Raw genomic sequence first — 27,986 nt, forward strand, 5'->3', positions numbered from 1 at the left:
AATACCATGTTAGCAAAACTTGTGGGAAACAGCTAAAGCTATGCTCGGAAGAAATTTATAGCCTTTGATGCATTTATTAGAAAAGACAACAACAACAGCATTAGAAAAGGACTGAAAATCAGTGAACTATACATCCATTCCAAGTTTTAAAAAATGACAGCAAATTAAGCCCAGAGAATAAAACTGGAACTAAATAACTCAGATAACAGAATTAGTGAAAAAGAGACAAACAACAATGGCAGATGAACTGCATGTCTAAGTGTGAAAGGTAAAATTTCCAGAAGGTAACAAAACAGCATTATTTCAAGTCCTCAGGTGAATGAAAATTTATAAAATCCAACATTTAAAAAAGGACTAATCATGTAAGAAAAGACCGACAAATTGGATTCTGAAATAGAGACACAGAACATTAAGACTGTATTATGGTGGTTCCAGAAATATCTCTAAGTGGATTAAAACAGTCACCAGAATTTTAAAACCAAGTACAAATTTCTGCTATAATGTAGTCTTATTTGCTAGAGCTCAAATATACTACCAGCAGGAACTACTCAGTGATTTACTCCAATGGCACTATTGTTATTTAACCCTTATTAAAAAAATTCATAATGTTTTAGCAGCAAGTTTTAAAAAGAGTATTTCTTATCATTCATAATACCCATTATACATATGAAATGTTGATGTGAACTTAAAAAAAACACTCCTTCAAGCTATAAAAGAGTGTCTATTGTATTCAAGCTATAAAAGAGTGATTTCCTAAAGGAAATCAACCCTGTGTATTCATTGGAAGGACTGATGCTGAAGCTCCAATCCTTTGGCCACCTGATACAAAGAGCCCACTCACTGGAAAAGACCTTGATGCTGGGAAAGACTGAGTGCAAAAGGAAACGGGGCTGGCAGAGGATGAGATGGTTAGACAGCATCACCAACTCAATGGGACATAGACCTGAGCGAACTCCGGGAGATGGTGCAGGACAGCCGAGCCTGGTGCGCTGCCGTCCATGGGGTCACCAAGGGCTGGACACGACTTACCGACTGACAACAACGTTGTAGCAACATAACGATTATGATGTGGTTTAAAGAGATGATCAAGAATGTAATTTAAAGCATTTTCCCACATAAACTTCATACTTCCAAAGATATAAATAACTAATATCCTCTTTCCAATTTCATTCTCACTAATTCTTAGTCATGGAGGCATGTAAAAGTTATTATTCTAATTTTTACAATGGGAACAAGAAGACAGTGCCTTTGAGAGACAGACATAGGATCAAAACTCAGTTATCTTTGATTCTTTTCTTTTTTCCTTCACTGTGCCAAGGGTGAGTTCTTCATGCCTAAAAGGCATTATAGTAGACTGGGAAATTAAAAAAGAATGTTGATTTTTAAGTTTCTTACTATCTTTATTCATACAAATAAAGTAGTCATGAGCATTAAGCACATTTTCTTGGATGGTTTACAATCATTTATATAGGTTCCAACTTTGGCATTTAAGATATTAAACATTTTATGAATTTAATTATTAAAATAAGAGAGTAACTTAAACTTGTGTCCCCAACTTTACATTGGTCATAATACTTTTCATACTGTGCTGTATTTGAATTTGAAGATCAAAGTACACACACATATCCATCCCAGTGATCTCTTTTTGAAGTTACCTAGATATCCATTTTGGACATTTGGGTTAATGGGCTGAAAACAACTACAATACTCTACATTTACAAGCAAACAAGAAAACGTTTATTTGGGGTAGTAGCTAAGAAAGCAGCTTTTTACGGAGACTGGAAAAAAGGAAGCAGGGGAAGTATGACGGTAATTGCTATCCTTAGGAAATAACTTAAATAATTCAAAATTTTTCATACGATCTTATTAAGAAGGATGCAGTACCAGTGTAACATTTAACAGATATGAAAGTAACTATCAATAAGAACCTTGCCTAGTAATTGCTGACCTTAGATGAGTATCGTTTCTAGTTGCACACGTAAATCTTCAAAATATGTATCTTAGGTACAAGGGAACCAAATATAAAGTAATGCTAGATAGTCCTTCACATTTTTTATGTTTTGAAAATGAAAATAATATACTTCTGATTTCTTCATAAAAATACCCCTTAAATCCTAACAACTTAAAAGGCGTCTTGACTTACATCGGAGAAGATCACATTTTTCAACTCCTACCCCTCTACTTATACTTTTCAATGTAAACTAACCATGGCAACAGTTGTAAATTTCTCTCTGAAAAGAGGAGTACTGTTGTTCTTTCTGACTTTTGCTTCAAGCCGAATCTCTGTTAACAGTAATACTTAGACGAAACTCCCCTGCCTAAGTAGTAAAAACTGAAGGTGTTAATTTAGTATCTAAAATCAAAGTACAGAGGAAAAAAAAAAATTTAAAGATCAAAGAAAAAAAAAGTACAGCTTTTATCTATCAAATTAAAATTGTACCAGATGGCATATGACATATGGCAGCAAAGACTATATACAATGTATTCAGAGACTAATGCTATTACATAAAAGGTTTCTTTTTCCCCCTAACAACTTAAAAACGAATTTAAAAAAATTGGCTAACTCACTACTGGGAATATATTCAAATGCTGAATTTTAAATTCAGCATTATCTTATCTCTCCTTAAAGACAGGTTGTTACACAAACATCAAAAAGTGCAATAAGTTAGAAAACAAAACCTTGGTTTAGTACAGCTAAAGTTTATAAAGTAAAGCACTAAGTGATGTAAAAACCGATACACCAGAATATCAAATAACAACAAATGAACATTATAACTCAAAGAAAGCAGCAGAAAAATCTCATGGTCAGGTTGTTTTCCCATGAATTTTTTAACCCCATTCTCCCCATCCTTCTCAAGCCCTACCTGAAACAAAATCTATCAATACAAACTAAGACCAAGACATTCTGAATTGATATTTAGCAAAATGCAGTTTGGCTTACCGCTGAAGGTGTTTAAGAAAAGTTAAGTTTGGTGTACACGCTACAGAGCTTGAGCAACTCAGAAAAACAAAAAACAAATATTACTGTGTTTACAGATCAAAAATTCACACTAAAAAAAAAAGGACAGATTTGGCATTTAGTATAGAAACTTAGCAATACATTTTAAGGTATACAAAAGGCCAGTAATGAAAACAGTGATAACTAGAACAGCAGAAGCAACATGACCAAGATATACTTCGTTGTACAAGAGCCTACAGATTGACAGAGAAAGTACTGATTTTAAGAGTCAACTATATTACACCCTACTCACACATCACTAATTTCAAAAGGTCTTAGAAAGTGAAACTGGCAAAAATGGTACTTCCAGGATTCAATACAAAAGGCCAAAACAAAACCAAAAAATTGGCTGACATTTATAAAGTAGCCTCAACAAATACGGGATTTTTTCCTCCTTTATCATTCATATTTTTAGTTTTCTTTGTCAGCCCTTAAAAACAGTAGCTGGAACTTCTAAAGGGGTGAGAACAATGCATTTGTTTCACGCTTCCTCTCACTTAAAACAATAAACGCTGAATACAGCACAACCCATTAACAACACCCCTTAAAACACTGTCCTGACACAACTTGGGATCTGCTTCTTGGATCCTCAAGCTGGAGGTGCTCGTCTGCTAATTCAACAAATACTTGCTTTTGCTTATGAGGATCTGGACCTTGGACAAACTATTCACAATGCAGGAGCTCTAAAGAAACCTAACGGAATCCTTACCTACTTCCCCTGAAAAACACAAAAGAGGAGCTTCTAAATTGAGCTTTCTAAGACTCACAATTTGAAATGGTCTGGAACGGTTGATAACATTTTTAAGATCTAACTAAGAGCACACTTCTATAGAGGTAGTAGGCACCTCTGGTGAATCACAAGGACTGCCCTAGTGCAAGCTTCTGTCTTCTCCTCAAATCTAAATCAGCGCCGCCAATCGGAACAAATTTCAAGATTAGTTTCATAATAACTATCTTACAATCAAGTTATAAGTCACACCACCCAGGTTCTGAAGCAAAGAGAAAACCAAGTCAGTCAGGAGCTGCGCTCACTGTATAAAACTTACAGAAAATGAAAACAAAACAACACATAAATGAGAACTATATAGCGAACATTTTGGTCCAACATGCAGGATGCTATCACAACCGTTTCATCGGTCCAATAGTTGAACCAATTTCTATGTTGAGAAAAGACACAGCTGTACCACCATTTCTCTACGAAATATATACATGTCTCATATAAACACCTCCTCCCAGGAAACACTGATTTTTATATTAAGTTGTCTTTTTGAAAACAATTTTGCATCCAATTACAAGTCACTGCTAGTACACCTTAAATTGCTTAAACCAGTGTTTAGAGGTCTACACAGACAATGACAGCATTATACAAGAGCACTTCAACTAAGAACTGGATGAACAATGTTTAAAGTAAAAAGAGGTTTTATAACCAAGCTGTACGGACATTCTGGGGCTTGGGTCTTAGCAACAGGCCACCGCCTGTTGTGTTAAAAGCAGATGGCTCACTCTTAGAGCTGAGGCCGCTGGTAGCACTGGATGTCCTGGAAGCTCCTTCTGAAAATAAATGAAGAGCAAGAAATTATCTGAACTAAGTAAACACATAAACCATCATCTGATACTCTTCCTTTCCTAATTTGAAGCCCAGATTAAAATAAAACTGTCTTCTCTATCTCACATGTGTTTTTAATAGTCCAATTCTATTCCCAACCAGGAATGTTCTTCAGAATTCCCTGTGGAACTTAAAATCACAAACATAACCAAACTCTATACAAGGGCATTTTGATGCAATAGATTTGGGGTGGGAATAAGTATTTTTAAAAGCCTCTCAAAAGATTCTAGTGGGAAAAATAAAGTCTCTTTGTATAACCATTTATACATTTATTCAACAAATAATTTATCACATCCACGGCATGATATTAAGTTTTGAGTTACTGGAATAAGACCCTCTCTTAGTCACTAATTCTACCAAGGAAGTGATGCGTGGAGGATGAATGAATGGAATTAAACTAGTTATCTGAGTGTTTAAGACTACAAGTGGTTCCAACTTTCTGTTCAGTTCAGTTCAGTCGCTCAGTTATGTCCGACTCCCTGCGACCCCATGAATCACAGCACACCAGGCCTCCCTGTCCATCACCAACTCCCAGAGTTTACTCAAACTCATGTCCATCGAGTCGGTGACGCCGTCCAGCCATCTCATCCTCTGTTGTCCCCTTCTCCTCCTGCCCCCAATCCCTCTTAGCATCAGGGTCTTTTCCAATGAGTCAATTCTTCGCATGAGGTGGCCAAAGTATTGGAGTTTCAGCTTCAACATCAGTCCTTCCGGTGAACACCCAGGACTGATCTTCAGGATGGACTGGTTGGATCTCCTTGCAGTCCAAGGGACTCTCAAGAGTCTTCTCCAACACCACAGTTCAAAAGCATCAATTTTTCAGCGCTCAGCTTTCTTCATGGTCCAACTCTCACATCCATACATGACCACTGGAGAAACCATAGCCTTGACTAGACAGACCTTTGTTGGCAAAGTAATGTCTCTGCTTTTTAACATGCTATCTAGGTTGGTCATAACTTTCCTTCCAAGGAGTAAGCGTCTTTTAATTTCATGGCTGCAATCACCATCTGCAGCGATTTTGGAGCCCAAAAACATAAAGTCAGCCACTGTTTCCCCATCTATTTCCCATGAAGTGATGGGACCAGTTGCCATGATCTTAGTTTTCTGGAAACTTCCTCTATTATGACTCCCTTCCTGGGACAGGTCTCTGTCCCTAGCTGTTTTGTCTCTCTTTTTATCTTTTATATTTTGTCCTACCTCCTTTTGAAGACAATGGGCTGCTTTTCTGGGCACCTGATGTCCTCTGTTAGCGATCAGAAGTTGTTTTGTGGGGTTTGCTCAGCGTCCAAATGTTCTTTCGATGACTTTGTGGGGGAGAAAGTGGTCTCCCCATCCTCTTCCTCCGCTGTCTTAGCTTCTCCCCAATCTTAGTTTTCTGAATGTTGAGCTTTAAGCCAACTTTTTCACTCTCCTCTTTCACTTTCATCAAGAGGCTCTTTAATTCTTCTTCACTTTCTGACATAAGGGTGGTGTCATCTGCATATCTGAGGTTATTGATATTTCTCCTGGCAATCTTGAGTCCAGCTTGTGCTTCCTCCAGCAGCATTTCTCATGATGTACTCTGCATATAAGTTAAATAAGCAGGGTGGCTATATATAGCCTTGATGTACTCCTTTTCCTATCTGGAACCAGTCTGTTGTTCCATGTCTGGTTATAACTGTTGCTTCCTGACCTGCATACAGGTTTCTCAAGAGGCAGGTCAGCTGGTCTGGTATTCCCATCTCTTCCAGAATTTTCCACAGTTTATTGTGATCCACACAGTCAAAGGCTTTGGCGTAGTCAATAAAGCAGAAATCGATGTTTTTCTGGAACTCTCTTGCTTTTTCGAAGATCCAGCGGATGTTGGCAATTTGATCTCTGGTTCCTCTGCCTTTTCTAAAACCAGACTAGCTTTTACAGACTTTATAGCTTAGAACATATACAAGTAGTAACAGCACAGACTTCTGCAGGGAATGGTCTGGCCTTTCCGAGTGTTGTACAATCCAGCACTCAGCGGTCACTCCCACCTGTGTTCTCTGGGTGTGTAATGGATCAAATACTGAACATTAAGAGGGATTAATCTGATGACTACAGATTGCTAATTTTTGTCTTAGTTACCAGTGAAGAAGAAGCATGCATTAGGGCTGGAAGATACTACTGAAAATTCTTCACCGGCTAAAGAGACTGCTTCAGCAACTTTTAAACAGTCTTATCTGTTCATTTCTTCCTTTAATAAACACACTGAAATTAAAAGTCTCTCCTCCATTACCTAAGAGACTACTGATATTTTCAGTTATTTAACTGAAAATTAACTGGTTGCCTTCCTATGTGGCCATTATATGCTGTAAAAAATGAAACCTGAAGTTAAGTGAACAAACACAAAACAAGGCATGCCAGTGAAACACACATAGACTGCATTCCAGAAGTCAGCATTTTAAAGCTCTATCATAAGAGCCTAAGTCATAAACTTTTAAAAGGGAAAAGGGTACAAACAAGTACAAAATACGTGTGCGTGTGCTTACTTAGTGAGCTGTACTGGCTGAGCGTCGACCTCACTCGTCTGGAGACTGGGGATGAGCTGAGATAACCCATGTTGCGGTGATAGTCCATCAGCTGTTCTGAGCGTTTCATGCCAACTGTTGGCTTCACAGCTTCAAGCCTTTTCAGAAAAGCCTTCATTTAAATGAACCATTTAAAAGCTAACGTTAGATAAACAGCAGTAGTTTTTAAAAAAGGCAAACACTTTCCAGAAACTGAAATTCACAAAATAAAGTAGAAAAGACTTCAAGTCACTGCGGAAAAAAATATTTCAATAATAATGTGGAAAATCTAAAAGTTTCTACCTGTCCTATAGCTAACCAAAACCACTATGATTTTAACAACTGATTGTGGGCACAGCTCTCTTCTTTGTCAGGTTACCATCTTAGAAAAGATGCTGTAAGTTGCAATACACTAAACCTTATTTTCTCACAGAAATGACATTATGGGAGTAATAATGCTAAGAGCCCGTGCTCTTAATAATAATGCTAGAAACAACGGTGAACATGTGCTTAGAGAGGAACTGACATATATACATTTAAGAGCAGGAAATAATGTCATTTCTTTCAGCAAGTAAAGTGAAACTATAAACTATACTATAGGAAACTATTATAAAGTACCCCCGTTGACCCCTTCCCTTCTCCTTCTGCTAAGATTATTCTTGCAATTTTTCTTAAAAACAGAATTCATCTTGTCTCCAAATGAATATATGTAAACATGGTTTAATAAGAACAGTTCCAAATTTTAAAAAAGTTGTACCCTTTTGAAGTAACCAAGTTCTAATACAGTTGGGTCTATATGCAGCAAGTGCGCCCTCTACTGGAGAGGGCTGTCCTCTTCACCTGTTCTGCACACCTTTTCCCTGGAGGCCTGCAGCCTCTGGATTGCTAAGGAGCTGATGTTAGGGAACTGGAACAGAATTGCTTTAGTCATCATGCCTGTGAGCCATGCGAACTGGTCTCTATCACTGGAGATGGAGCAAATGAAGGATTATGAATCACGAAAATTACAAAGTAATGGACCCTGGTTGTGCAGTACATTGGACACAAAAGTGTCGTGTGTGTGTACACGCGCACCCTTGCATGTGTGTTTTGACTACAAACAATCCGGCAAACAGGTTAAAAAGTGTATCATCTCACACTGAAGAACTATTTGAGCCAATGCAGCTCTATATAAGGGTTTCATAGGTGGCTGGTTATACAATGAATACACAAAAGTTGATAGTTTACGAAAATAACCAATTAGAAAACAAAATGAAAAATTTCATGGCAATAACATAAAAAATATAGTTCTTGTTTTTTTTTTCAGAGTCCTCTCTCAGATTTTTTTCCCAATTATTTTTATTATTATTATTTTTTTCCATTTATTTTTATTGGTTGGAGGCTAATTACTTTACAATATTGTAGTGGTTTTTGCCATACATTGACATGAATCAGCCATGGATTTACATGTGTTCCCCATCCTGAAACCCCCTCCCACCTCCCTCCCCAACCCATCCCTCTGGGTCATCCCAGTGCACCAGCCCCGAACACTTGTCTCATGCATCCAACCTGGACTGGCGATCTGTTTCACACTTGATAACACATATGTTTCGATGCTGTTCTCTCAGATCATCCCACCCTCGCCTTCTCCCATAGAGTCCAAAAGTCTGTTCTATACATCTATGTCTCTTTTTCTGTCTTGCATATAGGGTTATTGTTACGATAACGAAAAATATAGTTTTAAAGAAAACTACAAACCTTACCAAGGTCGAGTGTTAAGAAGGCTTGAGTAAACAGAAGGACATACCATATTTCTAGATTAAAAGGTAATATTTTAAGAGTGCCCAACACTCTGCAATTAAAATGTAAACTCAACACAATTCCAACAAAAATTTAATCAAAAATTTTTTATAAAGGAAAATAATCAGCTATTATGAAGAATGCAAAGGACCAGCCAAGAAAAAAATGTTACAATATATAGAATTAGTTTTATTTTGCTTAATAAAGCAAATATTTGCTTAATAAAGAAGAGTTAAGCATAAATATGGACAATTCCTATTCCTTACAATAACATAATTTTTATAATAAATTATGCTTATTTCACCATTTAGCTTTAAGCTACTTTTTCTACTTGTGAATTAAGCTTTTGATCCAGAGCTGCACTGTCCAAGGCCACAAGCCACATATTGTTACAGAACATTTAAAATGTGGCTAGTTCAAATTGAGATATGCTCTAAGTATAAAATATACAACAGACTTCAGAGACTTAGTATCAAAAAACATAAAATATCTCTCAACAGTTTTTTATATTCATTACATGTTAAAGTGTAATATTTTTTATTTAGTCAGGTAAATATTATAGCGGAATAATTTCACCTATTTCTTTGACATTTCTAATGTAACTGTTAGGAAAATTTAAATTATACATGTGGTTCACTTTATGTTCTACTGTTCCCAAGTATAACAAAAAAGATCCTACTATGAAACGGAGAAAAATATTGCTCAGATATACAAATTACTAAGTAACAAAGTAAAAAGAAAAAAATAGTGGTAATTTTCCACTGCTTATTAAAATAGCTGAGATGTACAATTGATATGGGGTATAACGGAAGCTGTAAACAGAAGCTGCTTACCAGTTTTCATCTCGTTTGTATCTAGAATAGTCCCCAGACATTAATGGCTTCAACTTTTCAAAAGCAAACCCAAGTTCCTCAAAACAATAAATATAGAATTACTATATGACCCAGCCATTCCACTCTTAGGTACACACCTAAAGGAACTGCAAGCTGGGACCTGAAGAGATACCTATAGCCAGTGTTCAGTGCAGCGTTATTCACAATAGCCAAAATGTGCAAACAACCCAAGTGTCCATCATCAGATGAATGGGGAATCAAAATGTGGCATATATACACACATGGAATATTATTCAGCCACAAAAAGGAATGAAGTTCTGATACAGGCTACAACATGGATGGACCTTGAAAACATTATGGAGTGAAATCAGCCAGAGACAAAATGACCAAATAGTCTATTATTCTACCAACATGAAATATCTAGAATAGACAAATAGAGACAGAAGGCAGATTAGAGGTTACCAAGGGCTGAGGGGAAGGGAGAACAGAGCGCTATTGTTTGGCACAGTGTTTCTGTATGGAGTGATCAAAAAAATTTTGGAAATAAGTAGTATTTATTCACAATTCACAACATGGTGAGTGTAATTAATGTCACTGAACCAATCACTCAAAACAGTTAAAACGGGGAACTCCCCTGGTGGCGCATGGATAAGAATCCTGCCTGCCAATGCAGAGGACACAGGTTCGATCCCTGGTCCAGGAGGATTTCACGGGCCGTGGGGCAACTGGGCTTGTGCGCCACCAACGACTGAAGCCTGCACGCTCTAGGGCCCGTGAGCCACAGCTAAGGAGCCCCTGTGCCCTAGAGCCCGCGTGCTCTGCAACGAGAGAAGCTGCCACAACGAAAAGCCCATGGACCACAACTAGACAGGAGCCCCTGCTCCACCCAAATAGAGGAGGTCCGCATGCAGCAACAAAAACAGCACCGCCAGGAGTAAATTAAAAATAAACACAGCAGCATGTGCATATCAAAATAATAATAAAGACATTGAAAATTTTAAAAACTTAAAATGGCAAATTTTGTTACTTTTATATATTACTCTAACTTAAAAAAATGAATCATGTAATTTATCAGAACCCACTGTACACTTGAAATGGGTATGGCATGTAAATTATACCTCAAAAAAGATGTTAAAAAGAAAAAAGTAATCCCAAAGCAAGGAAACCTGGATATGATTCTACCACCTGCTCTAGCTGTTTAACCATTTTCCTAAAATATAAATGAATCCTGAACTTGCTAGAGTGATGTGTAGAAAGTTAGCATGTAGTTCACTACCCATCACCCTCATTTCAACTTCTGCTGCTGTAATCTACTCCCTGCCATATTCAGGGTAACTCTCTTGACCAATATTTTACTATTTTTCGCAAATATACTACCCTAGCTCACCAACTCTTGGTGTTAGTGATGGTAATAAATTCATAAGAGTTACTCTTGCAAATTCAGGTTAAGTAGAACTGTAGTGATGATGAAACATAATAAGGGTGAATTTGGGTAACTGTTCTAGTAATTTCAATAACAGCTTTATCACTTATTTTAACTCTGAATGTATGTGTTCATTAAAGGTCTAACTTTAGTTGAAGATGCTATCTGGGTTTAAAATCTTGGCTCAGTCACTTGCTTAGCAGCTCTTTGTCCATGGGTTAATTATTTAACCCTTTTAGGTCTCAATTATTCCACCTGTAAGATGTGGATATAAATAAAGTACGTCCCTGAAAGAATTATTGTCTGGATTCAATAAGCTAATATTTAGAAGACATTTGGAATAATGCCCAGGATTAAAGAGCTCTGTAAATATCAGCAATTATGAATTACATTTTATATAAAAAATGATATGTTAGTAGTTTTTAATGTGAAGATTTTCAACGGTTTCCATATATATATTTCTTAGGATATCAAAGGACTATTACTATACAATTTTTAATAATCAATGTCTTTCATACATTCAAGCAGCAGGGCACCAAATCTGACCTCTCTGAAAAAGTGTGTATTACTTAAAATAAATGATATATAAATTATTTTAGGTTTTGAGGATAAAATGAAGTAAAATAGATTTAGCTAGTGACTGAATACTTTGCAGAAGATGTATGTATCTAATCCTTGGACACAATCTCTTGTATTGCTATAATAATTTAACACATCTAGTCAAATAGATAATAGACCTTGCAGTATTTTCATTTAATACTCCCTTAAAATATATATAGTTTTCTGGATACAAAAAGCACATATTGTTACTTTCCAGGCTCATGGCTCATCCATACAAACCTATTCCTACTTTTATATCATTTAGAAAATTTGGCTGTATTGGGTTTGCTGAAAGTTGGGCTTACAAATCAGTACAAATGCACTTTATTTGATGACTAAAATGTTTCAGTCACTTACCAAATTTTCTCTTTCAATCCTTTGTTGTTCCCTCTGTCTGTTGAGAGCACTATGATACAACTTAGGGGGAGGACCAGTCGATCTTCTTGGAATCATACTCTTGCTTCCTGGCTTCTCAGCCTGTCTTGACAGTTCTTTCAAAAGCCTCTGATTTTCCCGATCAATCTGTCTCACTTCCTCTCTTGTGAAAGAGTAGTTTTTTCTAGGTGCTACTGAAGGCTGATCAAAGTGATGTTTTTGTGGTCCCTTTTTATCTAATTGCAGAAAAGCTACAGAAGTGAACAACAAAAAAGTCAACAAAAAAAGGAAAAATGGCTAAATAAACAGCAATATGATGGCATCATGGTACATGCTTTAACTTTTATAAACGGAAATTACATTAACTCATGATAAGGGGTGTATGGAGTAACTTCAACGACATACAGACTACAACTGGGTAGGGAAAAAATTCAGAGGCAGCTTAGAGGTTTATGCTCATTGGGTTCATTGGGAATAAATGCTATACACAAAACCATGAAAATATTTTAATAAGAAATGTACAAGGCACTGGTTGTAGACTGCAGGTATAATTTATGGAAAATGCTTTTGTCGTGTTTATTATATGTTCTCCTAAAGGAAGCTTAAAAGTTAGAAACCTCTGGTGGATTGCATTGACACAATAATCAGTTGAGATGGTTTTTATTAGTCAGAAAGGGATCCCAAGTGGCGCACAAGAATCCATGTGCAATGCAGGAGATGTGGGTTTGAACCCTGGGTGGGAAAAATCCCCTGGAGTAGGAAATGGCAACCCACTCCAGTCTTCTTGCCTGGAAGATCCTATGGACAGAGAAACCTGGCCAGCTACAGTCCATGGGGTAGCAAAGAACTGGATACAATTGAACGACTGAGCACACCCACACACATAATTAAAAAACTAAATGTTCTCAGCAATGCATACAATGGCCAGAAAATGGCAACAGCAAAGCTAGAATATTCTGAAACTTTCAACTTAACCTGAAAGCATTTTACTATGCAAGATTTATGGTCTTGATATTGGCATTGTAACAAATACTTCTACTATAAAAGTCAAACTTTTATTCCTGACTAGACATAAGCCAAATGAATATCTTATATAAAAGGAGCTTTTAACCAAGAAAAATATTTTGTATACTACGATTACCAAATGAAATTTTTATCAACATGCTAAATTCTCAATATTTCATATTATTAGAACAATTTACAGCAAATCACAACTATTACTGAACAGTTATCAGAAACTTCTAAACATATCAAGCTTGTTTCACCTTAAGCTTCTACTAAAAATGAATGTATTATATCAGATTAACAGTATGATACATTTGTTTTAACAATATCTTTTTAAAGTAACCATTATTTGTTTTAAATTAATCATTTATTTGGCTGCACTGGGTCTTAGTTGAGGCATACAGGATCTAGTTCCCTGACCAGGGATTGAACCCATGCCCCCTGCACTGGAAGTGTGGAGTCTTAGCCACTGGAAGCCCCCCATTATTCGCTTTCATTATATCAGAGTACCTTTATGTTCATGGGGTTCTCATGGCAAGAATACTGGTGCTGTTTGCCATTCCCTCCTCATTGGTAAAGACCCTGATGATGGGAAAGACTGAGGGCAAAAGGAGAAGAGGACGACAGAGGATGAGATAGTTAAGATAGCATCATGGGCTCCATGCACATGAATCTGAGCAAACTCTGGGAGACAGTGAAGGTCAGAGACCCTGGCGTGCTTCCCCGGAGCTGCAGAGAGTCAGACACATTTAGCCACTGAACCACCACCATCTTTATGTACACTCTTTTACTTGCTTAGTATTTTATGCTGTTAAAAGCATTTTTAACCCCATTTAAAAATGTGACTGGTGCAGAAAAGTTAAATCCTTTGAGCAAGGTCATAAAACTGTAAATCTACATCTCCATGCTTAAACCAAAGATGATCAGAGATTAAGGAAACTTAAAAAAAAAAATTATTAACAGTGACTTCCTGATAGGAAAAATTAGGAAATTAATGGCTGGTGATTTGTTGAAAACCATACCAAACTAATGACGAAACCTGAATAGGAACACATTTAGAAAGAGATATATATGGACGATATATAATTGAATTATCTTGCTTCCAAGAAATAACCATTTTGTAGAATTGAATAAGGTTTCTAGATTAATTTAGCCTTTAAAATTAAATTCTAGAGGGAATTAAAAGTAAGCTATTTTCCTAATGTCATTTACAAAAAGCTTTTAAAAGTAAAATAAGGCAACAGCTAAAAATAAAGGAAGAATTTCAAACTAATTCATTTAAAAAAAAACAAAACAAAATAGCATTCTAACCCCCCTTGATGGGAAAAGTATATGTTGAGTGTTTACATGCTGATTCCAGGTATCACTAGCACATTTTTCTAAAGTGGCTACTATACGCTTTAGTATGAGGCAACCTCCAATATATGATCCACCGTCTTTCCAATTAAGATCTAAAAAATGTTAATTTGAATAAAATTTCAGGGATAAAAATATATTAACATAAATATGTACATTATTTAAATTACACATTTAAGAAATACTGCTTTTCCCTAATTTTCTTTAATGAAACAATTTTGCTCAAACTCTTTACAGTATTTCAATATATCCATTATCACTAAAGCCACTTCTTGACTCAGTAACACCATTTACTAGAAGTACCAGCTTAACTTGCACCTAAACTGTGATACAGACAGCATTTAAAATTTTCATGTGAATACTATTAATGGAAAATTTATCCCAAGCCATATTATGTCCTTATTTACATAATATTACTTTTTCTTTAAAAAAATCTACCCTGTAGGCATATTCACAATCCCGATTAAAAAAACCAATGGTATTTGCTTTTTAAAATGATGTTTCAAAGGTTGTTTTTTTTTTTAAATCCCAACTCTTGTAACTGAGAGGTGATGATTCAAGGAATAATAATTAAATTTACTAAGTTTCTTTATGAACATCTTGTCAGATGAGAACTTCTGAGACATTCTTCCGGTCTCCTCCCTTTGCATCTGGGCAGGTCTGTGATGGCATGGACCAACACGATAGAGCCCAAGGCTGGGCAAAAATAGAGACAGATGCAGCCCCCCTCCACCGCCGTGTCTCTGGAACCCTTCTGCTTGGGGCCTGGGCCACCCTTGTCTGGCTGCCCTGAGGCTGTGAGGCTGACTACCCTGTGAGGACATCAAGACCACATAGAGGGGCTGTGTGTGGCGTGGGTACTGTGACCCCAGCCTTCAGGCCATCCTGGGCTGCCATCTAAGATTGTGATCTGTCATCAGAGCAACAGGAACTAACACACAAAACAGTGCCAGGAGTTGGGTGCTTCTGCAACAAAAACCCAACATCTGGAGCACTAGCTCTGAGTCCAGATAGTAAGTAGGGCTCGAAAGGGTTGGAGGAGACTGCTAGTGAAGATGATCAAGCGACAGAATTTTAGCAACACTGTTGGCTATGACAACAAGGAAAATGGAAAACATACCTTCTGCCATTGGTGGCTTTTGCTAAGCAGATCTCCAGGCAGAATCTTTAAAGTATCAATAGTTTATTTTACCACCATAAGAAGACAGGATAGAAAACAGATGAACTACAAAAAGGAATCGGTCAGTTTTCAAGTAGAATTTATAGAGAATATCTATATTGAGACTTTGGGGGTTCAAAATTATTACTACTTCGACTTCCTACTCTCCCCTGGCATAAGATTCTCAAAGTACTCGAGCTATAATTGAGGAACCAAACCCAAAGAGCCACAGCTGCCCTTGGGACTTGATTTAACCCTGGATCACCAGGTGGGAGGGATCTTTTAAAAGGGGGAACATAGTTTTGCATTTGGGAGGAATGTAAATCAATATATGGCCAGAGGGTGGACTGAAGAAGTTTTGCAGAGTGTCTGTGTTATTTGACACTCCTCCCATTAAGAAGGAGGGTCTATGCCCCTGCTCTTAAACCTGGGAAGGTTTATAACCAATAGAACATGGAAGAAATGATGCCGTGTGGCTTCCGATGCTAGGTCATAAAAGGTGATGAGGTGTGTGCCTGGTTTTCTGGAACTGTCCTTGGGGCTCTGAACCATCTGCACTGAGGCTGCAGTACGTGAAATAGCCAGACCACAGGGAGAGGCCACGCATGAGCCCCCTGCCCAGCAGTCCTCGTCCCCAAGCCACCCCCAGCCCAGACACTGGATGTGTGAGTACGCCAGCACTCAGACGATTCCACGCCCCACCTGTCAAGTCACCCCCACCTTTGAGTCTCTCTCTATACCCTAAGGGGCTTCCCTGGTGGCCCAGATGGTAAAGAATCTGCCTCCAACGTGGGAGACCAGGGTTCGATCCCTGGGTCAGGAGGATCCCCTGGAAAAGGGAATGGCTACCCACTCCACTACTCTTGCCTCGAGAATTGCATGGACAGAGGAGCCTGGTGGGCCACATTAGCCCATGGAATCGCAAAGAGTTGGACACGACTGAGCAACTATGACTATACCCTAAGTACTGGGGTAATTTGTTAATGTAGCAATAGAAAATGGGATCTCATCACTTAAAAAAATATATTATGTAATAGACAAAAAAAAAAACAACCATGGGCCAAGTGCAGCCCATACGTGGGTAGTTCATACTTTTTTTTTTTGTCTAACATCTACCAATCTTCCACAGTGATTACAGCTTTATCAATTTCATCATCTGGCTCTGTTTTGCTTTTATCAAACACTTCAAATCAATGGCTGTTAAATCTTTTTAGTGTACTTGGTCAGTCTGTTCATGTAAAATGCTCGTCTTTGTCCCTTTCAGTGATTTTCACATCTCAAATTCTATTTTGTGTACTAATAAGATTGATATTTCTATTTTCTCCTTGTTACCTGCCTGGCATAACTTTTTCAAGCCTTTATTTTCATTCTTCCTATACTATTGATATTTTAAACATCTTTACAGGTTGGATTTGGTTAAAAAAATTTATCCCCTCTGATAATGCCTTCTGATAAGTCAAAACAATTTACTTATATTATTTGATCTCTTCTCACAATTCTATATCTTCAAAAAAAATGCTTATTTTTTTGTTTGTTTTTTTCCCTCATTTTCCCCCTTTTGGAAGACTGACTATGCTAATTTATTTTTTCTCTAATAGACTATTAATCCATTCTCCAGGAATAGAAGTTCTTATACAGACCTCACACCAAAAGTTTACTGAGGACCCCAAATAATGTTTATGTGGGTATTATCTATCAATATTTACCATGTTAGAAATTAATGGTAAAAAATTGAAAGATATCTGTTAATTCGTCTGAAAATACTAAACCAGTGCTGTGTAAACATCACATTTTTATAAAAATAAAAAATCAGTGAGGAGAGAAGCAGAGTTGAACACTTCTGCAATCTTTTACCGCCTGCCTTCATAGAAGACAGCCAGAGCGACACAGCTTGGCTGCGCACACACCACATCTCACACGTCCATTGCTTAGGTCTATGGAGAAGACGAAAAAAAGAAAAACAAAAATATTCTTGGATCTGAACACTTCACTAGGCAAATTCAGCAGGAATAATAATTTGAGAAACCTCAAGAAACACCATATGTATAGACTGATCGCCATAATTAGTATTTAAAACACACTCTACTGCTATACAGAATCTTTGGTGGGTTATATTGGTGACTCCAATAACAGATGCATCAATGGGCAAAAACGCCACTTTGTTCCTGGGCCTGTAGTAGCCCTGAGCACCACGTACTGTATGGGCAGGTCCTGGGATCAGGGCTCCCCAGGGGGCAGCAGATTGGATAAAGCTCTAGTCCACGTGCCTAGAGACTGAGCCACATTTTAGCTCTGTTTCCGAGTCAAAACAGGATAAGATTATAAGGCAGAAGCAGGAGGCAAAGACTTCCCGTATGTATTTCAGATGGCAAACCTAAGACTAGTGGGTAACTTTTACAAAATCCAATTTCAGTGAAACTTAAGATGCATACTTCCTGTTAGTGCTGTGGACAGATGTGTCCCACCGTCCTTTAGGTAACAAATAGTGTCTAATGCGGGGATTCCAGCAAGGAATAAGATTCTGCCCTCATGTTGCTTACACTAACTCCAGAGTCTCCTGAAAGGAAATGGGCTTTTGTGACCGTGAGGCAGGGGTAGGTGTGAAACTTCTGCACAGAACGTTCAGAAGAGTATTTCCGAGAAGGTGATGGATAAGCTGAGGGCCGAGCAATAGACGGAAGGAGCCTCTACAGAGAGAGAGGCCAACCTCAAGTGCAAATACCCAACGAGTGCAAAGTATTAACATTCTATGGACAGTAAGGAAGTACTGTGACTGGAGAGATGAAGCAGTAAACAGATGATGGGGAGCCATGGTTCATCAACTTTAACAGCATATGAGACAACGGCACCAGGCTCTCCATGGCAGAGCCCAGGCGTCAGTACTTAACAGTTTGTTTTAACAATGTGAGTAGTTCTCCAAGAGATGCTCACGTACTTCCTGGGATAAAGAGTCACGGAACAAACAGTCTGTTAGCCTATGGTAAGAAATTTGATATTTATTTTTAACCTAAGAGTAAGCCCACTGAAGAGTTTAGAAGGAAACTAGTAGGTCTGATCTACCTTTTTAAAGATCATTCCTGTTGTTAGGGGAAGAAGCAGATGGGCAAGAATAGAAAACTCAGTCTTGAAAGTTTTAAGAGATTGAATGAGCATTTATCAGGAAAGGCATGCTGAATGGAGACTTAGCCACTAGATAGTAATAGGCAATGCCAAGAACCTGATTTTGAATTCTACTTTGTGTACTAACAAGATTGATACTTTATTTTCTCTTTCTTACCAGCCTGGCATATCTTTTTCAAGAGTTTACTTCATGAGTATTCTTCCTTTGTCAGGAAGCATTTAACAGGAGGCTTCCTGTGTGCTTTTTGGATCTGTCAGGAACCCATTGTCCTTATTAATTCCTGAATATTCAGGAATTAAGAGGAGAGGCACGCCTTTCCCTGGGCTGAGGAATCCAGGCGTGTGTCCTTTGTTAGCTTTTCAATACGGTGATAAGTAAGTACCCTTTTCCTTTTTATGAACCATACGGTAATAAGGATCGACTTATGTTTTGTAAGTCTGGAATTTTAATCTTTATCTTTACTGAGAGTAACTACCTTGTAAGACAGTATATATGCCCACACCATGTTGATTAAAACACCTTTGCTCCATCAGAGCTTGGGTCCCCGTGTCTTTCTTTCTGTCTTATATCTATATCTATTTCTGGCTGATTCCCCAGAGCGCGAAAGCTGGCTGCGTAACCCAGGGAATATTAGCCTCTTTCCTTCTTTCACTCTCTCATCCTCGACTATGGACCTCCAGGTTCCAGTCCAATAAAGGACCAACATTCCTTATACTATTGATATTTTAAATAATTAAACAATCAATGAGTAACAATCAAAGAAAACCTATAAAAGAGGGGACATTCACAAGTGTAAGTTGCTCCAAAATACATTTTATCAATCTATGAGACTCATTTGACTAAATAAGGGACTTATTTATGCCCTTCTATCACCACCCTATGTAAATTATGTAGCTGACGATTTATTCCTTCAACTAACATTTTAAACAAATCAAGACAAGAGAGTCCTATTTACAACTTAAAAACTTTATCTTCAGTTGCCCTAAAACCTAACCTGCAAGCTCAATATTTTTAGTTTTATATTAACTAGTCAAAGATGAAGTGTGAGGTTGCTTTTACTTCACCTGGAATATATTGTTCCTTTCAAACTAAATAATGGGTATAAATAAATAGAGACAGAAATACAGTAGTCAGGATTATCTTAATTCTCAAATCCTTCTATCTTAGAAGTAACTAAAAGTTGAATCATGCTATTTCACCAACTTGGTAATTATTTTCCAGCAATTCTGTCTAGCCTTTAACTTAAAATCGGAATTGTCTCCTACACTTTACTCTGAGTTCTCTTAATTTGTCAGCATTCATGCCACCTTCCCTTAAACTTGGTGCTCTTGCTTTCTTTCTCAAAGAAAGTGAAATATATCTCACACCCGTGTCTCCATCACACATAGGAAAACATCTGGCTCCCCTTCTTGCATTTATTTTATCTGGTCTCCAGGCATTTTGAGTTTCTAAGAATCACTGTGAGGTAGTTTCTAGTCCCAGTTGATTAGTTTTGTAGTAATATAAATAATGATATTCCAGATATCTTTAAATGAAATAATTTGGTTAAATTATAATAATATAACCTGATCTCAAACAACAAAACACACCTACTAGAAAAATCAAGGCAAATTCATAGTGTTTAATATTTAAGCTCAATATAATATTAGGTTTAATATTTAAATTCAATACACAGGACTTTCCTGGGGGTACAGTGGATAAGATCCACCTGCCAATGTAGGGGACAGGGTTTCGATCCCTGGTCTGGGTGGATTCCACATGCCATGGAGTAACTAAGCCCATATCCCACAATTACTGGGCCCAAGTGCTGCAACTACTGAAGTTCCTGCACCTAGAACCGGTGCTCTGCAACGAGAAGCCACCAAAATAAGAAGCCTGTGCACCCCAGCTAGAGGGTAGCCCCCCCCTTGCCACAACTAGAGTAAGTCTGTGCAGCCAAAAATAAATTATAAAATAAACAAAGGCCCTATCTCTAGATGTACTGATTTTAAAAATACATAAATTCCAGACACAGTGTTTAAAATTACCTTTTAAAAGATGATTCAGGTCCATTGTGTCATGTAAGACTTTTTGTTTATATCTGTGGTCCAAACTGAAATCCAACGCTGTTGACTTTGAGGTGAGACTGGGTTCATGTTTTTCCTTCCCTTTTTTGGCTGATTTCAAAGATTTTGAGTTATTTTTCAGATCCTCAACAGTTTCATATACTTCTTGCCTCACATTTTCTTGCCTTTTAACTTTCATTTTTCGGTCGCTTGAGGCACCCAGTTCGAAAGACTGAACCGGGCTGATGTCCGGGGTCGATAAAGGAGTGACATCTGTCACAGTGTCTTCCGATTCTTCAGTGTCATCACCAACCTTGGGTTTTGTACCTGAAGCCTGGGCTCCTGGTGATTTTTCTCCTGGTTTATATTTCAGTTTGGGTGACAAGTGGGTGGCGCCAGGGAGACGCTTCTTCAGTGATGGAGATGAATCAGACAGGCTTGCATCAGATCCGGTATCTGAACAGCCTGTATCGGAACTTGAAGACGAGAAGGACAAAGAGGAAGAGGAACTGCTTCTGGAATACTTTTTACTTAGGCTTTTCTTGAAGTTATTCGGCAGCTTAGCTGACTTGGACCTGACATGATGCTTTTTCTCATCATCAGTGCTTTCCTCTCCATCTGTATAGTAGTCGTGCTCACCGTCTTTGACAGTTTGCGGAAGGCTATTTGGAGTGGGCAAGCGTATTTTATGTTCTACTCGAGCATCACCCAGTTTTGATCTTGAAGAAGTGGTCGAGGACGAAGAATTTCCAGCTTGTGCATTACCATCTTCTGCAGGGTGCTCCTCTGGAGGAGCTTTCCCATTGCTCTCAGTTCCCTTCTCAGTAACATCATCTTCCTTTCTTTGTAGTCCAAGTTTCAAGTTTACATTTTCTGTATCTTTGTCTATTCTCTCTTCAGTGTCATCATCTTGCTTGTCAAACACTGAGCTACTCTCGCCTTTCTTCGCTTCTTCGAAGTCACTGTCAAAGAAAGAATGGTCCACTTCACCTTCCGATATATCGCCAAACCGATCCATGCCGGCAAAAAATATATCTGCAAAGGAGGAAAGTGTAACCATCAGACTAAGAGTAATTTCCAAATTATTCTCTTTATTTTTATACAGTAATTGCAAACTTTGCCAAACTGAGAAGTCTGGGTAATATATAGAGAGAAATATGAGAAAAAAAAAACAAACCCTACCATAAAAACAGTAACTCAGTGAAATGATAATGGGGGCTACCGGGGTAATAATCAAGTTGCACCAATGATCTGAACAATAATAAGAGATCATCAAGGCAAGCATATCACAAATGTGGATATGTAGGTGAATGCCAAGGAAAAACTGACTTCTGTAAATTAAGTACAGCTAGAGTTTAGAATGCTAAGCCAGCCCAAATAGACATCATTCTGGTAGACTGGCCAGTTAAAGACTCACATTTCCGGGGCAGGCTGAAGCTTCAGGGTTAGTTATGAAAGCCCCAGTTTGGTGGGATGGCCCAGCAGTCAGAACTCCATTGGAAGCGGGCAGTTTTCAATCAGACTCAGTTTAAAAGATGAGAGATGTGATCAAAATCTAAGGCACTAGCAACAGTCTCAGCTACTGCTCTTAAGTTCTTAAACTTTTGTTGTCCCTTTGTGTGGCATCCATAGATTATGGCGCTTTTGCTTAACCCATGTGACAGTCACAGCTCACAGCTTCAGGCTCACAGTCTTAAAGCCAGTCATTCCCTTCTCCACTTTTCTGAGGTTCAGTCTTAGGGAGAGATCATTTCCTTGATGGTTAGTGACTATGAATGTACAATTACAGCATTACTTTTAATACTGAAAAAAAAAAAAACTTGAATAGAGGAATATTTTGAGCCCATTAAAATCACTATTTAAATCACAGGTCAGCAAACTACTGTGAATGGGCTAAATCTGGCCCACCACTTGTTTCATAAATAAAGTTTTATTGGGACACAGCCCCACTCACAGGTTGAAGAACTATCTCTGACAGCTTTCCCACTGCATCTGCAGAGTTAAGTAGCTGTGACAGATACCACAGCACCCACACAGCCTAAAATGTTCACCAACGGACCCTTTGTGGCCCCCTGATGTTGGGGCTGTTATCAGCGTGAAAAATGCATTAATACAAAATTGTTATCTATACTGGATTAATAATACAATTTAGACATTTGGACAAAAAGTGAGTTGAGAAATCATCGATCCCACTGCATTTTTAAAATTTTCATTATTGTTATTGTGATAGTGTTCATGTAACAAACTAAGCAAGGAAGTGATTGACAGGGAGTCTGCACAGTGGGAAAGAACCAACTGGGTCAGATACTCAGGCCCAAAACTCGGTATTGCTGCTTCTCAGTCGTGTGTTCCTGGGCACATAGAGAAGAAAGTGCATCACAGGCCTGTCTGCAACAGTGCTGACTGAGGGAAAAACTCAATGTCCAGTCGGAGGAAAACAGAGAAGAGAAATGTTTTATATTATATACTGTGTATCAGTCAAAAATGATGAGCTGACAGCCACAAAAATCATGTCTACCAAGACAGCGGAATTAAATGAATGACAATATAATCATGAAAAGCTTCACACACATACACACACACAAACCAAACAACACTAAACTCTTCAAGCGGACAAACATATACATAAAATTCTACCAGCCTGGCCTGGGAGGACATGCATTAAATATCCAAGGGTATGAGCCTATAAAGGGAGGGAGGAGGAATGAAGCTGGGAAAGGGGACAAAGGGGAAGAATTAAGAACCGGTTTTCTGTGATCATGGGTCATCACAAATATAAAAAGGCATGACTGATCGTTATCAATCTAATTCTGCCCACCTGAGTTCAAAGAGAAAAACAGCAAATCAAATAAGCTATTGAATGATGGACAGCACTTATTAATAGTCATTAAATTCTCCCCAAAGCTATCCTTTTTTGTAAGATAATTCACACTTTAAAACGTCAAGGAATAAAAGAGCAGTGGTAGCTGTTTTTTCCCACGGTTAAGAATGCCTTTAAGGATTGAAAAGTTTTTAATAAGTTTCTTCAAATTCTAAAATCAAACAGTTTCATTGCACAGCCCAGAGCTAATTTTCTTAGCCAGGTTAAAACACAAATCTTTGAAAAAACAAATCATCCAAATTATTCCAACTTCCGTCCCTCTGCAAAACTTGCTTACATTTTTCAGGAAATAAAATTACTAAGCTAAGTCTCATTTGTATTAGTGTTGCTATCCTACTACTACTAATAGTTAAAACATATTGAGTACTTATATGTTGTTGTTGTCCAGTCGCTAAGTCACATCCAACTCTTTGTGACCCCATGGACTGTAGCACACCAGGCTTCCCTGTCCTTTACTATTTCCCAGAGTTTGCTTCAACTCATGTGCATTGAGTCGGTGATGTCATCCCACCATCTCATCCTCTGTCGTCCCCTTCTCCTCCTGCCCTCATCTTTTCCAACGAGTCTCTTCACATCAGGTGGCCAAAGTATTAGAGCTTCAGCATCAGTCCTTCTAATGAATATTCAGGATTGATTGTTCTAAGTACATAAGAAGTACTAACTCACTGACTCGTGACAACAACTTTTAAGATATTCTGTCACCCTCTGGTAAGTGGGAACTTGCCTGAAGCCACACAGCTAGTTAAGTGGCCTGCCAGGATTCTAAAGTGGGCAGCTTTGAGGATCACGTGACTAACCACTGTTCTACTCTGCTTTAGAAATATGGTCCTAGCCTTATGGAAAGAAAAAAACTGAGACCTTCCCTCCTTGAACTTTAAGCACATTGTTGTGATATGGATGATTTATTTGACAGTAAACAGGGGCCAAGATAGTAAAACAACCCCTCCCGTGGTAGGGAGTTTTAAGAGAAAATGAGACTTGTTTAGCAATACGGCTTTAGAAACAGTTCTTTGCAAAAAAGGATGGCCTGAAAATTAGATACACATGCTAGTGTTTACCACGCATTTTGCTGGATATATTTGTTGTGCAGCAGTTTTCCTCTAACAAAATAATCTGTAACAAATCTCACTGGCATCACAAACTGAATAAACCAGTAGCCTTAGGTAAATTTAAGTGTTAACCTAGGTAATAAGAATTCAGAACTTTGAACTGACTTGTGACTCTCTATCCCAAACTGAACTTGTGATCAAACCACCATTCCAAAGACAGTAATGAGTTTCCCAAGTATTTCTGGCAAGGTGAGGGACAAACCCGGTGTAGCAACATACAACTTGCATCATATTCTGCTTGGTCAAAACACCTTTTGGCAAAAAGTCTAGAACCTGAGTTATGATTAATGGTTTACCGACCAAGGGCTCACAGAAATAAAAGAAATAACTAAGGGAAAGGGTGTGTTCAGATACTTGAAGAGTGGTGATATGAAACAGACTTGAGAGCTATTATTTGCAGCTCCAGAGGCAGAACTTGCATCAGCAGATAGAATGCATAAGAAAGCTGTTCTGAGTTTAACATTAGAATTGCTCCAAAATGGAATGCATTCCCTTCAAGGATTATGAGCCATAAGTCATCTAGCCACAAGTCACTAGATACCGTTGAAGCAAAGACTGGATGGCTATTTGCTGGGGTGCTGCAGAGGGAATTTGTGTGTCTGGAGGATATGACCTTTCCCAACCCCAATATGAGCTAGGTCTAAATCCCAAAGTCTATCCCTAAGCCAAATGACTACAGATACTTCTTTGAAATCCGTTTTTCATAGCTGTTTCCCGCCTTCCCTGTCTTCTTAGCAAACTGGGAACTCCTGGTACCTTGCTCATCTTTCTATCCTAGCGCCTAAAGTCAGACCTGAAAAATACTAGATATTCAAAGAATGTTTATCTGATGAAGGAGTCTGGAATTAGGAGATTTAAGATTGAGCCAGCTATGAAGGGCTTTTCAGGTGGTACAGTATTAAAGAATCTGCCTGCCAATGCAGGGGACACTGGAGACATGGGTTCAATCCCTGGGTCAGGAAGATCCCCTTGGAGGAGGAAATGGCAACCTGCTCAAGTATTTTTGTCTGGAAAATTCCATGGAGGGAGGAGCCTGTTAGGCTACAGTCCATGGGGTTGCAAAGTTGGACACGACTGAGCACAGCCAGCTATGTAAGCAGAAAAATCACCTCTTTCACCTGATTTTTTTTTCCTGGATAGTTTTCCATAGCTGTCCTTCATTCTCTTCCTACTCCACACACTAGAAGCAACTATCCCCATATTTGCATTCACAAGATCCCTGTGAGTGTGAAAGTCACTCAGTCGTGTCCGACTCTTTGTGACCCCACAGACGGAAGTCCGTCAGGCTCCTCTGTCCATGGAATTCTCCAGGCAAGAATACTGGAGTGGGCAGACGTTCCCTTCTCCAGGGGATCTTCCCAACCCAAGGATCGAACTCAGGTCTCCTGCTTTGCAGATGGATTCTTTGCCACCTGAACCACCGGGAAGCCCCACAAGGTTCCTGTAGTCCCCAACAATTGTAAGCATCTGTCTCCCTAAATGGTCACAGTTCATGACAAGGGGTGCAGAGATCAGTGTCTGGGAGACTTTTCAGGTTTAGATTTAGGTTCCTAACATCCAACAGATGGGTTATTGCAAGGACCTAAACATTCAGGTTTTTTCAGTAGTCATGTATGGATGTGAGAGTTGGACCATAGAGAAAGCTGAGTGCCAAAAAACTGATGCTTTCGAACTGTGCAGTTGAAGAAGACTCTTTGAGAGTCCCTTGGACTGCAAGGAGATCCAACCAGTCCATCCTAAAGGAAATCAATCCTGAATATTCATTGGAAGGACTGATGCTGAAGCTGAAACTCCAATCCTTTGGCCACCTGATGCAAAGAACTGACTCATTAGAAAAGACCCTGATGCAGGGAAAGATTGAAGGCAGGAGGAGAAGGGGAGGACAGAGAATGAGATGGCTGGATGGCATCAGCAACTCGATGGACATGAGTTTGAGTAAGCTTGGGGAGCTGGTGATGGACACGGAGGCCCGGCATGCTGCAGTCCATCGGGTCGCAAAGAGTCGGGATATGACTGAGGGACTGAACTGAAACAGTCAGGTGACTTAACAAACAGAAAAAAATATCCAACTGTCCCAATCACTAAGCAATCCTTTTGACAATCTTCAGTTAGTGAGATTCAATTTACATTAAATAGTAATAAAAATATGGACTTAATAAGATAGTAAAGTTTCTCTAAAAAATATTGGGAAAGCGTAAAAATCAAATGACAGTTCATCAGGCTACAATGACCCTGCTGGTACTCAACGAGGACAAGTACTTGCCAAAGCTGCCCAGGAGTCATTTAGACACCCATCATTCGTAGAATCCTTGCAGAACCAGCAATACAAATACCAACGCTTTCGCCTTACATCAGGAAAACACACAAAGAGGAATCCGGCATTTTAAACTGTCATTTTAGATACTGTGACATGACGTTTCTATAGTTAAGACATATGATTTGGTCCAAAGACGGTAACCTATTGGATACCCGAAAATCTCAGCCCAAAGGAAACACCTGTCTTCCAGGATCTGAGGTTCCTTACACGACCCCCTCCGGACCGCACGAGGCAGCGGAAAACTGACATCCCCCTCCCTCCTCTGAGTTCAGGGTCAAGATCCGCGGAGATGGGCGGGGGAGACCTGAGCCAGGATCTCCCGGGGCGGGGGATCACGTCTTAGTTCACGGCCGACCCCGACTCCACGCCACCCGCGAACGCGCCCCGAGGTCAGGCCCGGCCATCCCAGCGCGGCCGACGAGGGGCGCTGGCCCTGCGATCGCGCCGGCCCCGGACGCCTCCGTGTGGGTTAGACCCGCCTGCCAACGGGCTGCCCGGGCCGCAGAGGCGGCGGGGCCCGGAGGGCTGGAGGGGCGCGGCCCGGCCGGTCCGCCTTCCGCATACCGACCCTGTGCTCTCGCCGCGGCCTGGGCCCCGGAGAGGGGAAACGGATCCCGAACGGGGGGCGGGGGGCGCGGAGAAAGGGTCGCCCGCGCGCAGCTCACCCGGCGCCGCAGCCTCCTCGCGCCGCCGGCGTCCCTGCCGTGCGCCCGCGCGCGCGCTCCCGCAGCCCGTCCACGCCGCCCCGGCGGCCGCCCGAGCTTCCGGAGGCGGAGAGAGCGGAACTGGAAAGGAGGTCGCCTGGGGCCTCGCCGCTGGTCCCGCGGGAAGCGGGCGGTGCCGGAGGCTCCTCGCGGCGG

The 27,986-nt window shown here is 39.4% G+C and overlaps 1 protein-coding gene across 3 annotated transcripts; it reads right to left on the reverse strand.

Annotated features, from left to right (window-relative positions):
- Positions 1-1,379: 1,379 nt before the first annotated feature.
- CFAP97 (cilia and flagella associated protein 97) lies at positions 1,380-27,938 on the reverse strand. 3 transcript variants are annotated; one of them, XM_043454136.1, is made up of 5 exons: positions 27,792-27,938; positions 20,802-21,854; positions 12,116-12,384; positions 7,106-7,256; positions 1,380-4,546 (listed from the first exon to the last, which is right to left on the reverse strand). In XM_043454136.1, exons 2-5 carry the CDS (start codon positions 21,835-21,837, stop codon positions 4,419-4,421), a joined length of 1,584 nt encoding a protein of 527 aa, XP_043310071.1. In that variant the 5' UTR covers positions 21,838-21,854; positions 27,792-27,938; the 3' UTR covers positions 1,380-4,418. The 3 variants fall into 3 exon arrangements, with proteins under 3 accessions (XP_043310071.1, XP_043310069.1, XP_043310070.1); XM_043454134.1 differs by having other exon boundaries at positions 1,380-4,549; positions 27,792-27,937; XM_043454135.1 differs by having other exon boundaries at positions 1,380-4,549; positions 27,695-27,841.
- Positions 27,939-27,986: the final 48 nt, after the last annotated feature.

The sequence above is a fragment of the Cervus canadensis genome, chromosome 31, assembly GCF_019320065.1.
Source record: "Cervus canadensis isolate Bull #8, Minnesota chromosome 31, ASM1932006v1, whole genome shotgun sequence".
Classification (NCBI taxonomy): domain Eukaryota; kingdom Metazoa; phylum Chordata; class Mammalia; order Artiodactyla; family Cervidae; genus Cervus; species Cervus canadensis.